Genomic DNA, 14,295 nt, shown 5'->3' on the forward strand with positions numbered 1-14,295 from the left:
CTCCTATATGGGGGTATATAGCAGTAGTATATGTCCTGTGCTCCTATATGGGGGTATATAGCAGTAGTTTATGTCCTGTGCTCCTATATGGGGGTATAAAGCAGTAGTCTATGTCCTGTGCTCCTATATGGGGGTATATAGCAGTAGTATATGCCTGTGCTCATATATGGTGGTATATAGAAGTAGTATATGTCCTGTGCTCCTATATGGTGGTATATAGCAGTAGTCTATGTCGTGTGCTCCTATATGGTGGTATATAGCAGTAGTATATATCCTGTGCTCCTATATGGTGGTATATAGCAGTAGTATATGTCCTGTGCTCCTATATGGTGGTATATAGCAGTAGTATATGTCCTGTGCTCCTATATGGTGGTATATAGCAGTAGTATATATCCTGTGCTCCTATATGGTGGTATATAGCAGTAGTATATATCCTGTGCTCCTATATGGTGGTATATAGCAGTAGTATATATCCTGTGCTCCTATATGGTGGTATATAGCAGTAGTCTATGTCCTGTACTCCTATATGGTGGTATATAGCAGTAGTATATATCCTGTGCTCCTATATGGTGGTATATAGCAGTAGTATATATCCTGTGCTCCTATATGGTGGTATATAGCAGTAGTCTATGTCCTGTGCTCCTATATGGTGGTAAATAGCAGTAGTATATGTCCTGTGCTCCTAAATGGTGGTATATAGCAGTAGTCTATGTCCTGTGCTCCTTCCTATATGGTGGTATATAGCAGTAGTATATGTCCTGTGCTCCTATATGGTGGTATATAGCAGTAGTCTATGTCCTGTGCTCCTATATGGTGGTATATAGCAGTAGTATATGTCCTGTGCTCCTATATGGTGGTATATAGCAGTAGTATATGTCCTGTGCTCCTATACGGGGGTATATAGCAGTAGTCTATGTCCTGTGCTCCTATATGGTGGTAAATAGCAGTAGTCTATGTCCTGTGCTCCTATATGGTGGTATATAGCAGTAGTATATATCCTGTGCTCCTATATGGTGTTTTTTAGCAGTAGTAAATATCCTGTGCTCCTATATGGTGGTATATAGCAGTAGTATATATCCTGTGCTCCTATATGTGGTATATAGCAGTAGTCTATGTCCTGTGCTCCTATATGGTGGTATATAGCAGTAGTATATATCCTGTGCTCCTATATGGTGGTATATAGCAGTAGTCTATGTCCTGTACTCCTATATGATGGTATATAGCAGTAGTATATATCCTGTGCTCCTATATGGTGGTATATAGCAGTAGTCTATGTCCTGTACTCCTATATGGTGGTATATAGCAGTAGTCTATGTCATGTGGTGGTATATAGCAGTAGTATATATCCTGTGCTCCTATATGGTGGTATATAGCAGTAGTCTACTTACTGTACTCCTATATGGTGGTATATAGCAGTAGTCTATGTCCTGTGCTCCTATATGGTGGTATATAGCAGTAGTATATGTCCTGTGCTCCTATATGGTGGTATATAGCAGTAGTCTATGTCCTGTACTCCTATATGGTGGTATATAGCAGTAGTCTATGTCATGTGGTGGTATATAGCAGTAGTATATATCCTGTGCTCCTATATGGTGGTATATAGCAGTAGTATATGTCCTGTGCTCCTATATGGTGGTATATAGCAGTAGTATATGTCCTGTGCTCCTATATGGTGGTATATAGCAGTAGTATATGTCCTGTACTCCTATATGGTGGTATATAGCAGTAGTATATATCCTGTGCTCCTATATGGTGGTATATAGCAGTAGTATATATCCTGTGCTCCTATATGGTGGTATATAGCAGTAGTATATATCCTGTGCTCCTATATGGTGGTATATAGCAGTAGTCTATGTCCTGTACTCCTATATGGTGGTATATAGCAGTAGTATATATCCTGTGCTCCTATATGGTGGTATATAGCAGTAGTATATGTCCTGTGCTCCTAAATGGTGGTATATAGCAGTAGTCTATGTCCTGTGCTCCTATATGGTGGTATATAGCAGTAGTCTATGTTCTGTGCTCCTATATGGGGTATATAGCAGTAGTATATGTCCTGTGCTCCTATATGGTGGTATATAGCAGTAGTATATGTCCTGTGCTCCTATACGGGGGTATATAGCAGTAGTCTATGTCCTGTGCTCCTATATGGTGGTATATAGCAGTAGTCTATGTCCTGTGCTCCTATATGGTGGTATATAGCAGTAGTCTATGTCCTGTGCTCCTATATGGTGGTATATAGCAGTAGTATATGTCCTGTGCTCCTATATGGTGGTATATAGCAGTAGTCTAGGTCCTGTGCTCCTATATGGTGTTTTTTAGCAGTAGTAAATATCCTGTGCTCCTATATGGTGGTATATAGCAGTAGTATATGTCCTGTACTCCTATATGGTGGTATATAGCAGTAGTATATGTCCTGTGCTCCTATACGGGGGTATATAGCAGTAGTCTATGTCCTGTGCTCCTATATGGTGGTATATAGCAGTAGTATATATCCTGTGCTCCTATATGGTGGTATATAGCAGTAGTCTATGTCCTGTACTCCTATATGGTGGTATATAGCAGTAGTATATATCCTGTGCTCCTATATGGTGGTATATAGCAGTAGTCTATGTCCTGTGCTCCTATATGGTGGTATATAGCAGTAGTCTATGTCATGTGGTGGTATATAGCAGTAGTATATATCCTGTGCTCCTATATGGTGGTATATAGCAGTAGTCTATGTCCTGTACTCCTATATGGTGGTATATAGCAGTAGTCTATGTCCTGTGCTCCTATATGGTGGTATATAGCAGTAGTATATGTCCTGTGCTCCTATATGGTGGTATATAGCAGTAGTCTATGTCCTGTACTCCTATATGGTGGTATATAGCAGTAGTCTATGTCATGTGGTGGTATATAGCAGTAGTATATATCCTGTGCTCATATATGGTGGTATATAGCAGTAGTATATGTCCTGTGCTCCTATATGGTGGTATATAGCAGTAGTCTATGTCATGTGGTGGTATATAGCAGTAGTATATATCCTGTGCTCCTATATGGTGGTATATAGCAGTAGTATATGTCCTGTGCTCCTATATGGTGGTATATAGCAGTAGTATATATCCTGTACTCCTATATGGTGGTATATAGCAGTAGTATATGTCCTGTGCTCCTATATGGTGGTATATAGCAGTAGTCTATGTCATGTGGTGGTATATAGCAGTAGTATATATCCTGTACTCCTATATGGTGGTATATAGCAGTAGTATATGTCCTGTGCTCCTATATGGTGGTATATAGCAGTAGTCTATGTCATGTGGTGGTATATAGCAGTAGTATATATCCTGTACTCCTATATGGTGGTATATAGCAGTAGTATATATCCTGTGCTCCTATATGGTGGTATATAGCAGTAGTCTATGTCATGTGGTGGTATATAGCAGTAGTATATATCCTGTGCTCCTATATGGTGGTATATAGCAGTAGTATATGTCCTGTGCTCCTATATGGTGGTATATAGCAGTAGTCTATGTCCTGTGCTCCTATATGGTGGTATATAGCAGTAGTCTATGTCATGTGGTGGTATATAGCAGTAGTATATATCCTGTGCTCCTATATGGTGGTATATAGCAGTAGTATATGTCCTGTGCTCCTATATGGTGGTATATAGCAGTAGTATATATCCTGTGCTCCTATATGGTGGTATATAGCAGTAGTCTATGTCATGTGGTGGTATATAGCAGTAGTATATATCCTGTGCTCCTATATGGTGGTATATAGCAGTAGTATATGTCCTGTGCTCCTATATGGTGGTATATAGCAGTAGTATATATCCTGTGCTCCTATATGGTGGTATATAGCAGTAGTCTATGTCATGTGGTGGTATATAGCAGTAGTATATATCCTGTGCTCCTATATGGTGGTATATAGCAGTAGTATATGTCCTGTGCTCCTATATGGTGGTATATAGCAGTAGTATATATCCTGTGCTCCTATATGGTGGTATATAGCAGTAGTCTATGTCATGTGGTGGTATATAGCAGTAGTATATATCCTGTGCTCCTATATGATGGTATATAGCAGTAGTATATGTTGTGTGCTCCTATATGTTGGTATATAGCAGTAGTATATGTCCTGTCCTCCTATATGGTGGTATATAGCAGTAGTATATGTCCTGTGCTCCTATATGGTGGTATATAGCAGTAGTCTATGTCATGTGGTGGTATATAGCAGTAGTATATATCCTGTGCTCCTATATGGTGGTATATAGCAGTAGTCTATGTCATGTGGTGGTATATAGTAGTAGTATATATCCTGTGCTCCTATATGGTGGTATATAGCAGTAGTCCATTGTTATGTTATACAGTGGGACCCTTTGCTCTCTTCCTGTGGTTGGACCCCACAGCTGTATCTCATCCAGGATGTATCTGCACGTATCCCCCTCATTCTGTGCCATGTATTCCGCTGCGCTCCGTTGGGACTTTTCCTAGATCTGTGTCCTTACCATAAAGTCACATCCCACATGTCCTATAACACGAAAGGACGACAGGGACTCCATATCATATGGTATCAGTATGCAGGGTGGTGTATGCTCTGGGGTGCGGGCTATCCCCCACAATCCCCTCCTTTACCCCCTGCCCGCTCTGTGGTGAGGAGGTGGCAGTGCGGGTCCCTGTAGTGCCGTCTCTATTATTATTCCAGGGCCCCAGGATTGGCCCGGTTGATGTGACTTTGTGGAAGCACCATGATTATATACGGCTTGTCTGTGATCTCCGGTGCTCCCATGCTGAAACGCGTTCTTGCATCACACTATGGCCTAATAAATATTCACTTTGCATGACTGGTAAGTGCTTGACATGACAGCTAACCTAAGACCTGTGATGTCATCAGTAACCATATGGGGGCACTCTGTGATGTCATCAGTAACCATATGGGAGCGCTCTCTGTGATGTCATCAGTAACCATATGAGGGGCACTCTGTGATGTCATCAGTAACCATATGGGGGCACTCTGTGATGTCATCAGTAACCATATGGGGGCACTCTGTGATGTCATCAGTAACCATATGAGGGGCACTCTGTTATGTCATCAGTAACCATATGAGGGGCGCTCTGTGATGTCATCAGTAACCATATGGGGGCGCTCTGTTATGTCATCAGTAACCATATGAGGGGCGCTCTGTGATGTCATCAGTAACCATATGGGGGGCACTCTATGATATCATCAATAATCATATGGGAGCACTCTATGATATCATCAATAATCATATGGGAGCGCTCTGTGATGTCATCAGTAACCATATGGGGGGCGCTCTGTGATGTCATCAATAACCATATGGGGGCGCTCTATGATATCATCAGTAACTATATGAGGGGCGCTCTGTGATGTCATCAGTAACTATATGAGGGGCGCTCTGTGATGTCATCAGTAACCATATGAGGGGCGCTCTGTGATGTCATCAGTAACCATATGGGGGCGCTCTATGATGTCGTCACTAACCATATGGGGGGCACTCTATGATATCATCAGTAACCATATGAGGGCGCTCTGTGATGTCATCAGTAACCATATGAGGGGCGCTCTGTGATGTCATCAGTAACCATATGAGGGCGCTCTGTGATGTCATCAGTAACCATATGAGGGGCGCTCTGTGATGTCATCCAAAACTATATGAGGGGCTCTCTGTGATGTCATCAGTAACCATATGGGGGCGCTCTGTTATGTCATCAGTAACCATATGGGGGCGCTCTGTGATGTCATCAGTAACCATATGGGGGCGCTCTGTGATGTCGTCACTAACCATATGAGGGGCGCTCTGTGATGTCATCAGTAACCATATGAGGGGCGCTCTGTTATGTCATCGGTAACCATATGGGGGCGCTCTGTGATGTCATCAGTAACCATATGGGGGCGCTCTGTGATGTCGTCACTAACCATATGAGGGGCGCTTTGTGATGTCATCAGTAACCATATGGGGGCGCTCTGTGATGTTATCAGTAACCATATGAGGGGCGCTCTGTGATGTCATCAGTAACCATATGGGAGCGCTCTGTGATGTCATCACTAACCATATGGGGGGCGCTCTGTGATGTCATCAGTAACTATATGAGGGGCGCTCTGTGATGTCATCAGTAACCATATGGGAGCGCTCTGTGATGTCATCAGTAACCATATGAGGGGCGCTCTGTGATGTCATCATTGTGTCCACATCATGTTCTCACTACGATATGTTGAGAATCCCCAGGAATGATCAGCTGTTCAGGTCCAGAGAGACGCGACCTTCCAGCAGACGTCATCCTTACGTATCGTCTTCTTCTCTACAGCTCAGTGCGGATCATCCTGCGGCCCCGGATACAAGACGCCTCTGGACGCCATGAAAGGTAAAGAGGTTACCAGCCCCCCGCGGCCTCGTGTTATTAGAGGACGGGTACTTCATTGTGGAGGCCGCTCACACACACTGGGGGGTCTCCTGATTTCCTTTTGCTGTTCTGTGCCCCTCATGTCCAGGTCCCCGGGAGGAGCTGATTTACGTGCCTTGTATCTATCGCAACACCGGGGTGGACAAGCCGGACTACTTGGCCACTGTGGATGTGAAGCCCGGATCTGACGCATACTCCCAGGTAATAGGTCCACAGAGACCGAGGCCACCAACCACTGTTCTACGTCACCATCACTGGTGACACTGATATCTGAGTGTGAGCTCTGTGGGTCAGTGTAGATTCCCTCAGGAGGCTGGCGGTCCTGTGTGCGCAGGTGATGACTCTTCCCCCTTATTCCAGGTCATTCACCGTCTGCCGATGCCCAATGTGAACGATGAGCTGCACCACTCGGGCTGGAACACCTGCAGCAGCTGCTTCGGGGACCCCTGTAAAGTGAGGAACAAGCTGATCCTGCCTTGTCTCATCTCCTCCCGAGTCTATGTGGTGGATGTGGGAACTGACCTGCGGGCCCCTCGCCTCCACAAGGTGGGTGTTACGTGACATCCCCCAGGGCTTAGTCTCCATCCTCCTGGGTCATGGCGGCCATGTCTGATCCTTCTCTCTGCAGGTGGTGGAAGCTGAGGAGGTGCGGAAGAAGTGTGGTCTGGTGGATCTGCACACCTCTCACTGCCTGGGCTCCGGGGAAATCATGATCAGTGCTCTGGGAGACCCTGAAGGAAATGGCAAAGGTGAGGGCGCCCCCTTATGATTGGATGATAAAGGGTTAGAGGGGCACGTTATCCTGTAATTATTCCATGTCAAAATTCCAGTGAATGTGCTTATATACTTCCAATAACTGTTGGTCAAGCGTTGTTATCTCTATTGATCTCACTGTACACATGATCATCCGGTAGGGCTGAACATTAATGTTTCCTCTATGGAGAGGGGAGGGGTAAGCCGCAGCCACTCAGCTCTGGCATTATAACTCCCCTTCTGCTCCACATCTCAGGAGGCTTCGTCTTGCTGGATGGGGAGACATTTGAAGTAAAAGGGAACTGGGAAGTGGAAGGACAAGCTGCACCGTACGGCTACGACTTCTGGTATCAACCGCGGCACAACGTCATGATCAGCACCGAGTTTGGGGCACCGAAATTTTACCGTAACGGATTTAAGATAGAAGATGTAGCAGCAGGTAGGACGTAAAGACGGTCATTGCTTCCATCTTATAGATGTTCCTCCTCATTCTTCATGTCTGACCCTTGTGATCTTGGGGTGATAGGTGCACAGTCGGCTCCAGGCCTTATGCCGCTTCTGTTTTCCAGGACACTATGGCCGCCATATACACGTGTGGGACTGGACCAAGCACACCCGTATACAGAGCCTGGACCTGGGAGAGGACGGCAAAATCCCACTGGAAATCCGCTTCCTGCACAATCCAGACGCTCAGGAGGGCTTTGTCGGCTGCGCCCTCAGTAGCTCTGTATTCCGATACTTTAAGGCAAAAGTGAGGCTGAGGGGAGAGGGGAGACTGAGGGGGAGAGGGGGAGAGAGGAGGCTGAGGGGAGAGGAGAGGGGGAGAGAGGAGGCTGAGGGGAGAGGAGGCTGAGGGGGAGAGGTGAGGCTGAGGGGGAGAGGTGAGGCTGAGGGGGAGAGGGGGAGAGAGGAGGCTGAGGGGAGAGGAGAGAGAGGAGGCTGAGGGGAGAGGTGAGCCTGAGGGGGAGAGGTGAGGCTGAGGGGGAGAGGTGAGGCTGTGGGGGAGAGGTGAGGCTGAGGGGAGGCTGAGGGGAGAGGTGAGGCTGAGGGGAGGCTGAGGGGAGAGGTGAGGCTGAGGGGAGACTGAGGGGAGAGGTGAGGCTGAGGGGAGAGGGGAGACTGAGGGGAGAGGTGAGGCTGAGGGGGAGAGGGGAGGCTGAGCAGAGGGGGGGTGAGGGAAGGCTGAGGGGGAGAGGGAAGGCTGAGGGGGAGAGGGGAGGCTGAGGGGGTGAGGTGAGGCTGAGGGGGAGAGGTGAGGCTGAGGGGGAGAGGTGAGGCTGAGGGGGAGAGGTGAGGCTGAGGGGAGGCTGAGGGGAGGGGGGGTGAGGGGAGACTGAGGGGGAGAGAGGAGGCTGAGGGGAAGGTAGGGGGGAGGCTGAGGGGAGAGGAGAGGTTAGGCTGAGGAGAAATAAGGAGGGCTATGTAGCATCTTGAGAAGATCCCTTAGACTTAGGGTAGGTCGCTGCTTCCCCATTACGGTCTGTGACTCTCCTGAGCGTCTCCTAGACACATAAGGTGAATATCCGCCCCTCAGGATGACGTCTTGTATTTTCCTTCCTCAGGATGGTAAATGGGCTGCGGAGAAGGTGATCCAGGTGCCAGCCAAGAAGGTCCAGGGATGGGCATTACCTGAGATGTCAGGTGAGTATTCTGTATGAGGGCTGGGTACATGAGAGGCTGGTTGTGATGCTTCACCCCCTCTTATGTCCAGGATTCCCCACCCCCTCTTATGTCCAGGATTCCCCACCCCCTCTTATGTCCAGGATTCCCCACCCCCTCTTATGTCCAGGATTCCCCACCCCCTCTTATGTCCAGGATTCCCCACCCCCTCTTATGTCCAGGATTCCCCACCCCCTCTTATGTCCAGGATTCCCCACCCCCTCTTATGTCCAGGATTCCCCACCCCCTCTTATGTCCAGGATTCCCCACCCCCTCTTATGTCCAGGATTCCCCACCCCCTCTTATGTCCAGGATTCCCCACCCCCTCTTATGTCCAGGATTCCCCACCCCCTCTTATGTCCAGGATGCCCCACCCCCTCCTCTTATCATGTCCAGGATGCCCCGCCCCCTCCTCTTATCATGTCCAGGATGCCCCGCCCCCTCCTCTTATCATGTCCAGGATGCCCCGCCCCCTCCTCTTATCATGTCCAGGATGCCCCGCCCCCTCCTCTTATTATGTCCAGGATGCCCCGCCCCCTCCTCTTATCATGTCCAGGATGCCCCGCCCCCTCCTCTTATCATGTCCAGGATGCCCCGCCCCCTCCTCTTATTATGTCCAGGATGCCCCGCCCCCTCCTCTTATCATGTCCAGGATGCCCCGCCCCCTCCTCTTATCATGTCCAGGATGCCCCGCCCCCTCCTCTTATCATGTCCAGGATGCCCCGCCCCCTCCTCTTATCATGTCCAGGATGCCCCGCCCCCTCCTCTTATCATGTCCAGGATGCCCCGCCCCCTCCTCTTATCATGTCCAGGATGCCCCGCCCCCTCCTCTTATCATGTCCAGGAATGCCCGCCCCCTCCTCTTATCATGTCCAGGATGCCCCGCCCCCTCCTCTTATCATGTCCAGGATGCCCCGCCCCCTCCTCTTATCATGTCCAGGATGCCCCGCCCTCATTACATGTCTCCATCCCCACCTCAGTATCCAGATATTATTGTATATGTAGTAGATATCGTATAGCCGTGCCCAGGGACGTGCACAGACATTTTGAAGGGCAGGGGCTCAAGTAAAAAAAAGAGGGCACTTTTCATAATTTAAAAAACGTCTGACAGACTTAATGGGCAGATGTGCTGCGGCCCAGGGACACAGTGGACTCCCGCCGGCCTCCTCGACATTCCTATCCCCATAAAAGTTGGTGTTTTTGTAAAATAAAGTCAAGAACAGTTTCTCTGAGGTCGGCCATGTGTATATACACTCTGTCTGTGCTGTCAGTCTTATTTACAGAAAACATGTGACAGCTGCCGTATAATATACTGTATTATAGAGGAGATATATACAAAACCTGTGCAGAGAAAGAGCAGTGCAGTCGCCCATAGCAACCAATCAGATCGTTTTTCAGAAGGATTTTACTCTGCAAAGGTTTTAATAAATATCCCCCTAAATGCCCCCACCTGAGCTCTATATGACAGAACCCATCACCAATCACCCAGCGCCAATCACCCAGCACCAATCACCCAGCACCAATCACCCAGCACCAATCACCCAGCACCAATCACCAATCACCCATCCCCAATCACCCATCCCCAATCACCCAGCACCAATCACCCAGCACCAATCACCAATCACCCATCCCCAATCACCCATCCCCAATCACCCATCCCCAATCATGCAGGAATCTCCACACAGCTCTGGTTCTTACACTGAAGAGATGACACCACACTAATATATACTGGATGGGGGCAGGGAAGCTCCGCATACTAGTAATGTGGGGCAATACCTAGAAAATGGAAAGACCAATTTTTGTATACTGCACTGTAACCTAGTGTATTGGGTTTAGTGCGAGTAAACAGCCTGTCAGTTTCCCTTTAACCCCTTAAGGACTAAGGGTTTTTCCGTTTTTGCGCTTTCGTTTTTTCCTCCTCACCTTTTAAAAATCATAACCCTTTCAATTTTCCACCTAAAAATCCATATTATGACTTATTTTTTGCGTCACCAATTCTACTTTGCAGTGACATCAGTCATTTTACCCAAAAATGCACAGCGAAACGGAAAAAAAAATCATTGTGCGACAGACAAAATCGAAAAAAAAACGCCATTTTGTAACTTTTGGGGGCTTCCGTTTCTACGCAGTGCATATTTCAGTAAAAATTACACCTTTCTTTATTCTGTAGGTCCATACGGTTAAAATGATCCCCGACTTATATAGGTGATTTTGTCGCACTTCTGGAAAAAAATCATAACTACATGCAGGAAAATTTATACGTTTAAAAATGTCATCTTCTGACACCTATAACTTTTTTTTATTTTTCCACGTACAGGGCGGTATGAGGGCTCATTTTTTGCGCCGTGATCTGAAGTTTTCATCGGTATGATTTTTGTTTTGATCAGACTTTTTGATCACTTTTTATGAATTTTTTTAATGATATAAAAAGTGACCAAAATACGCTTTTTTGGACTTTGGATTTTTTTTGCGCGTACGCCATTGACCGTGCGGCTTAATTAATGATATATTTTTATAGTTCGGACATTTACGCACGCGGCGATACCACATATGTTTATTTTATTTATTTTTTTACACTGTTTTATTTTTTTTATGGGAAAAGGAGGGTGATTCAAACTTTTATTAGGGAAGGGGTTAAATGACCTTTATTAAAAAAAATTAACATTTTTTTTGCAGTGTTATAGGTCCCATAGGGACCTATAACACTGCACACACTGATCTCTTATACTGATCATTATTATCCCATAGGGACCTATAACACTGCACACACTGATCTCTTATACTGATCATTATTATCCCATAGGGACCTATAACACTGCACACACTGATCTCTTATACTGATCATTGTTATCCCATAGGGACCTATAACACTGCACACACTGATCTCTTATACTGATCATTGTTATCCCATAGGGACCTATAACACTGCACACACTGATCTCTTATACTGATCATTGTTATCCCATAGGAGACTATAACACTGCACACACTGATCTCTTATACTGATCATTGTTATCCCATAGGGACCTATAACACTGCACACACTGATCTCCTATGCTGATCACTGGCGTGTATTAACACGCCTGTGATCAGCGTTATCGGCACTTGACTGCTCTTGACTGGATCTCAGGCACGGAGCAGTCATTTGTCGATCGGACACCGAGGAGGCAGGTAAGGGCCCTCCCGGTGTCCGGTCAGCTGTTCGGGACACCGCGATTTCACCACGGCGGTCCCGAACAGCCCGACTGAGCAGCCGGGTCACTTTCACTTTAGAAACGGTGGTCAGCTTTGACCGCCGCTTCTAAAGGGTTAATACCGCACATCGCCACGATCGGCGATGTGTGGTATTAGCCGCGGGTCCCGGCCGTTGATGAGCGCTGGGACCGACGCGATATGATGCGGGATTGCAACGCGATCCCGCTTCATATCGCGGGAGCCGGCTCAGGACGTAAATATACGTCCTGCGTCGTTAAGGGGTTAAAGGAGTACTCTAGTCCAGAGTATTCCTGCTCCGTTCTGCCCGGGCTGCAAAATAAATGAAAATGAACCATCACTCACCTCCCTGGGTTCCCGCGGAGCGCCACTACAGCTGTTCGGTCCTCCGGTCCATCCTCTATATACTGTGCCACCATTAATGAACTACATACTGTGCCACCATTAATGAACTATATACTGTGCCACCATTAATGAACTACATACTGTGCCACCATTAATGAACTACATACTGTGCCACCATTAATGAACTATATACTGTGCCACCATTAATGAACTATATACTGTGCCACCATTAATGAACTATATACTGTGCCACCATTAATGAACTACATACTGTGCCACCATTAATGAACTATATACTGTGCCACCATTAATGAACTATATACTGTGCCACCATTAATGAACTACATACTGTGCCACCATTAATGAACTATATACTGTGCCACCATTAATGAACTACATACTGTGCCACCATTAATGAACTACATACTGTGCCACCATTAATGAACTATATACTGTGCCACCATTAATTAACTATATACTGTGCCACCATTAATGAACTATATACTGTGCCACCATTAATGAACTACATACTGTGCCACCATTAATGAACTATATACTGTGCCACCATTAATGAACTACATACTGTGCCACCATTAATGAACTATATACTGTGCCACCATTAATGAACTACATACTGTGCCACCATTAATGAACTACATACTGTGCCACCATTAATGAACTATATACTGTGCCACCATTAATGAACTACATACTGTGCCACCATTAATGAACTACATACTGTGCCACCATTAATGAACTATATACTGTGCCACCATTAATGAACTACATACTGTGCCACCATTAATGAACTATATACTGTGCCACCATTAATGAACTATATACTGTGCCACCATTAATGAACTACATACTGTGCCACCATTAATGAACTATATACTGTGCCACCATTAATGAACTACATACTGTGCCACCATTAATGAACTATATACTGTGCCACCATTAATGAACTATATACTGTGCCACCATTAATGAACTACATACTGTGCCACCATTAATGAACTACATACTGTGCCACCATTAATGAACTATATACTGTGCCACCATTAATGAACTACATACTGTGCCACCATTAATGAACTATATACTGTGCCACCATTAATGAACTATATACCGTGCCACTATTATTTAACTATACCATGCCACCACCAAGGGTGTGTTAACACGTGCGTATTTTCTGCTGCAGATCTGCTGCAGATTTGCTTTAGCAGATTTCTCTTCCCATTGTCAATGGGAAGCAAAATCTGCAGCAGCAAAACCTGCAGCAAAAAAAGGCACGTGTGAACGCACCCTAAGGATCTATACACAGTGCCAGCATACATAAAAATATAATGTTCCAATATAATGAAATATATACTGTGCTTCCATAAATTCCCTATATACTGTGCTTACATTCCTTCAATAATTCCCTAATAATGTGCGTCATACAATACATACAAGCACATAACATAAAGACACATACAGTACATAGGTAATATACACACATACAGTACATAGGTCATATACACACATACAGTACATAGGTCATATACACACATACAGTACATAGGTCATATACACACATACAGTACATAGGTCATATACACACATACAGTACATAGGTAATATACACACATACAGTACATAGGTAATATACACACATACAGCACATAGGTCATATACACACATACAGTACATAGGTCATATACACACATACAGTACATAGGTCATATACACACATACAGTACATAGGTCATATACACACATACAGTACATAGGTCATATACACACATACAGTACATAGGTCATATACACACATACAGTACATAGGTCATATACACACATACAGCACATAGGTAATATACACACATACAGTACATAGGTAATATACACACATACAGTACATAGGTAATATACACACATACAGCAC

The 14,295-nt window shown here is 45.6% G+C and overlaps 2 protein-coding genes across 4 annotated transcripts in view; one reads left to right on the forward strand and one right to left on the reverse strand.

Annotated features, from left to right (window-relative positions):
- Positions 1-14,295, forward strand: part of LOC130300437 (methanethiol oxidase-like) — a 51,168-nt gene that overhangs the window by 26,686 nt on the left and 10,187 nt on the right. For all 3 annotated transcript variants that reach the window (XM_056551540.1, XM_056551541.1, XM_056551542.1), the window contains 7 exons: positions 6,306-6,362; positions 6,490-6,602; positions 6,762-6,947; positions 7,030-7,150; positions 7,411-7,593; positions 7,724-7,905; positions 8,717-8,795. In XM_056551540.1, the coding sequence (XP_056407515.1) occupies positions 6,356-6,362; positions 6,490-6,602; positions 6,762-6,947; positions 7,030-7,150; positions 7,411-7,593; positions 7,724-7,905; positions 8,717-8,795 (871 nt within the window). In that variant the 5' untranslated portion in view covers positions 6,306-6,355. The remainder of the gene's footprint in view (positions 1-6,305; positions 6,363-6,489; positions 6,603-6,761; positions 6,948-7,029; positions 7,151-7,410; positions 7,594-7,723; positions 7,906-8,716; positions 8,796-14,295) is intronic.
- Positions 1-14,295, reverse strand: part of LOC130300438 (uncharacterized) — a 47,518-nt gene that overhangs the window by 16,515 nt on the left and 16,708 nt on the right. The window lies entirely within an intron of this gene.

This window comes from Hyla sarda, unplaced genomic scaffold (assembly GCF_029499605.1).
Source record: "Hyla sarda isolate aHylSar1 unplaced genomic scaffold, aHylSar1.hap1 scaffold_1079, whole genome shotgun sequence".
In the NCBI taxonomy this organism is placed as follows: domain Eukaryota; kingdom Metazoa; phylum Chordata; class Amphibia; order Anura; family Hylidae; genus Hyla; species Hyla sarda.